The 2325-nt window shown below is 42.6% G+C and overlaps 1 protein-coding gene across 1 annotated transcript in view; it reads left to right on the plus strand.

The window, feature by feature from the left end:
• Window positions 1–1687, plus strand: part of LOC101855518 (carbohydrate sulfotransferase 1) — a gene marked incomplete in the record, with an annotated part of 6348 nt that extends 4661 nt beyond the window's left edge. Inside the window, 2 exon segments of the mRNA XM_005106555.3 lie at window positions 265–419; window positions 974–1687. Of these exon segments, the coding sequence (XP_005106612.2) occupies window positions 265–419; window positions 974–1454 (636 nt within the window).
• Window positions 1688–2325: the final 638 nt, after the last annotated feature.

The following is a 2325-nucleotide window of genomic DNA, read 5'->3' on the forward strand; positions in this document are numbered from 1 at the left end:
CACACACACACACACACACACACACACACACACACACACACACACACACACACGCGCGCGCGCGCGTACACACACAAGTAGGCTACTCCTTAAATCTTCTTTTCAGTTGTCTTTTAGCCACACCCCTGATCTTAGGGTAGGTAAGATCTTACACCTAGCTTTCTCGGATAAGGGCGAAAATAAATATAATTTACATATTAACTTTCTTGTTGACGGAATTACTAATAGCGTTACCCTTTTGTTATCCTTTCATCCCGTCAACAGACCAAATGCAAGACTTACTTGAACTGCTTCTCAAGAATGCTCAGGTTGTGCCTGACCCGTCCGTTGATGCTCGTGAAAACCATCCGCTTCAGGCTAGACTGGACGGAAAACATGTTGAGAGAAAACAGTAATAGTGCAATTCTCTATTTGATAAGGTATTGTTGCGTTTGCTTATCTTCTCATTATTATAAACTAGTAAAAATGCAACACTACGTTTCAAGTTATGGGTACTGGCAAAGTTTCATATTTTTTTCACTGGATAGTTTCTGAGAATATACCTTTCGCAAAATTTGGCCTTAGCTCCATTAGTAGTAGGATATGTATTTGCTTACTGATAGAACAAGGTCATAAAGTAGGCCTATGCCCCTCTGCTTATACAAACAAAACACAGTTTTGACTATGTCCTGAAGAAACTTGTGAGATCATTTGCACCATAACCATATCACTATGACAATTTGTATATATTTATCATTGAAGTCATATAAATGTACATGTCGTGAGGGCTGCAAAAATCTCCACCTCGTTTTACTACCAAAAATGTAGAAGTTACGTACTGAAAAACCAAGTTATTTCCGGCCAAGGGACACCTTCACTTTCAGAAAGTACGAAACATTGTTGTGCGCGTACAACCTAAATTATCTGTTCGTCAAAACTCGGATTACTCTGAACAGTAATTACTTTATAACGTATGTTGTCTTCCCCTGTGCAGAGACCCTCGGGCAGTGATAACTTCCCAGCTGTCTGCGCTGATCAACCCTCTCAAGCTGAACCTCACTCAGAGTCTGAAGATCATCTGTCCTCAGCTCAGGGAAGACATCGGTGCCTTAAAACGACTCACTCTTCGCTATCCGGACAGGGTCAAGATGGTTCGATATGAACACGGCGCTTTGAATCCGCTGAAGTACGCTAGGGACATTTACCGTTTCATCGGCATGGACTTAACCGACAATGTAGTTGACTTTGTTAACTCCATCACTTCTGCAAGGGCAGACGATAGCCTGTTTGGCACAGTCCGAGCGAGCTCCGCGGAAGCTATGGATGCCTGGAGGCACCGGGTTAGCTTCGATGAGGCCAGGGAGGTGGACAGATGGTGCAGCGATGTGTTGCCAGATCTGGGATATAAGTTACTAACGTCGAAGGCTGAGCTCAAGTCCAACAGCTCTCTCTTGTTGGAATCTGAATTAGACTGATACCTCACGTGATTTCGGTCATACACTGATCACACCAGTAGTAAACAGGTTCTCTACAACCGAGAATAAGCTGAGGATTGACATTCCTGAGCACTCAAATATTCTGTTTACTTTAGTCTTGATTTGTTTCTTGGCTGTTTGCCTCTACTGACACGGGGAAAACCCTAACCTAATATGGAAATAGTTTTAGTTTAAGTAAAAGTTTTACGGCACTTGCAACACTATAAGGTCATATAAAAGCAGAAGATAAGATGTGTTAGAAGAGAGTAACAAATGTTAAAAAAAAAAAAAAAATTATAAAGGAGGAGGAGGAGAGATCAGGACGACAGGTATTTGATAGGAAAGAAGGAGCAAACCACACCAGAGCAGCCACCATCCACCCACTGATATATGAAAATGAAACCGCTTAACCTGGCAAGTTTGTAGTTACTCCTTGACCTTGTATGTAATTGTAGATGGGTGTTCTTTGTAATTGTAGAGAAATTCTAAGGTTGGGTAAAGTGAAGTTCATCGACACAACGCCATTTTGGACAGGTGATAACCAACACAGATCGATAGAAGCGACAAGGTAAAATAAGCCATAAAGACCTTCCGATGGTGCTGTGCCGTCTAATCGTCCGCTCTCTCGTTGTGACAGAGAGTAGACAGTCAGTCGAATTCCAACAGAAAGAACCAGAACCTGAGCTCTGAGGTCAACCACCGTTATCAGTGGACATTTCGCTTGGTTATACATGTAATAGATAGGCCCAGTTATAAAGGACGGGAAAAGGTGGTGCTCTGAACCGACATTGGGCCCAAACTACCAGTAGCCGAGTGATTTCCTTGCATACACCAAAACACAAAACAAAAAGACCTAGCCTCTGTCCTGGTC

Source organism: Aplysia californica, unplaced genomic scaffold (genome assembly GCF_000002075.1).
Source record: "Aplysia californica isolate F4 #8 unplaced genomic scaffold, AplCal3.0 scaffold00543, whole genome shotgun sequence".
Classification (NCBI taxonomy): Eukaryota; Metazoa; Mollusca; class Gastropoda; order Aplysiida; family Aplysiidae; genus Aplysia; species Aplysia californica.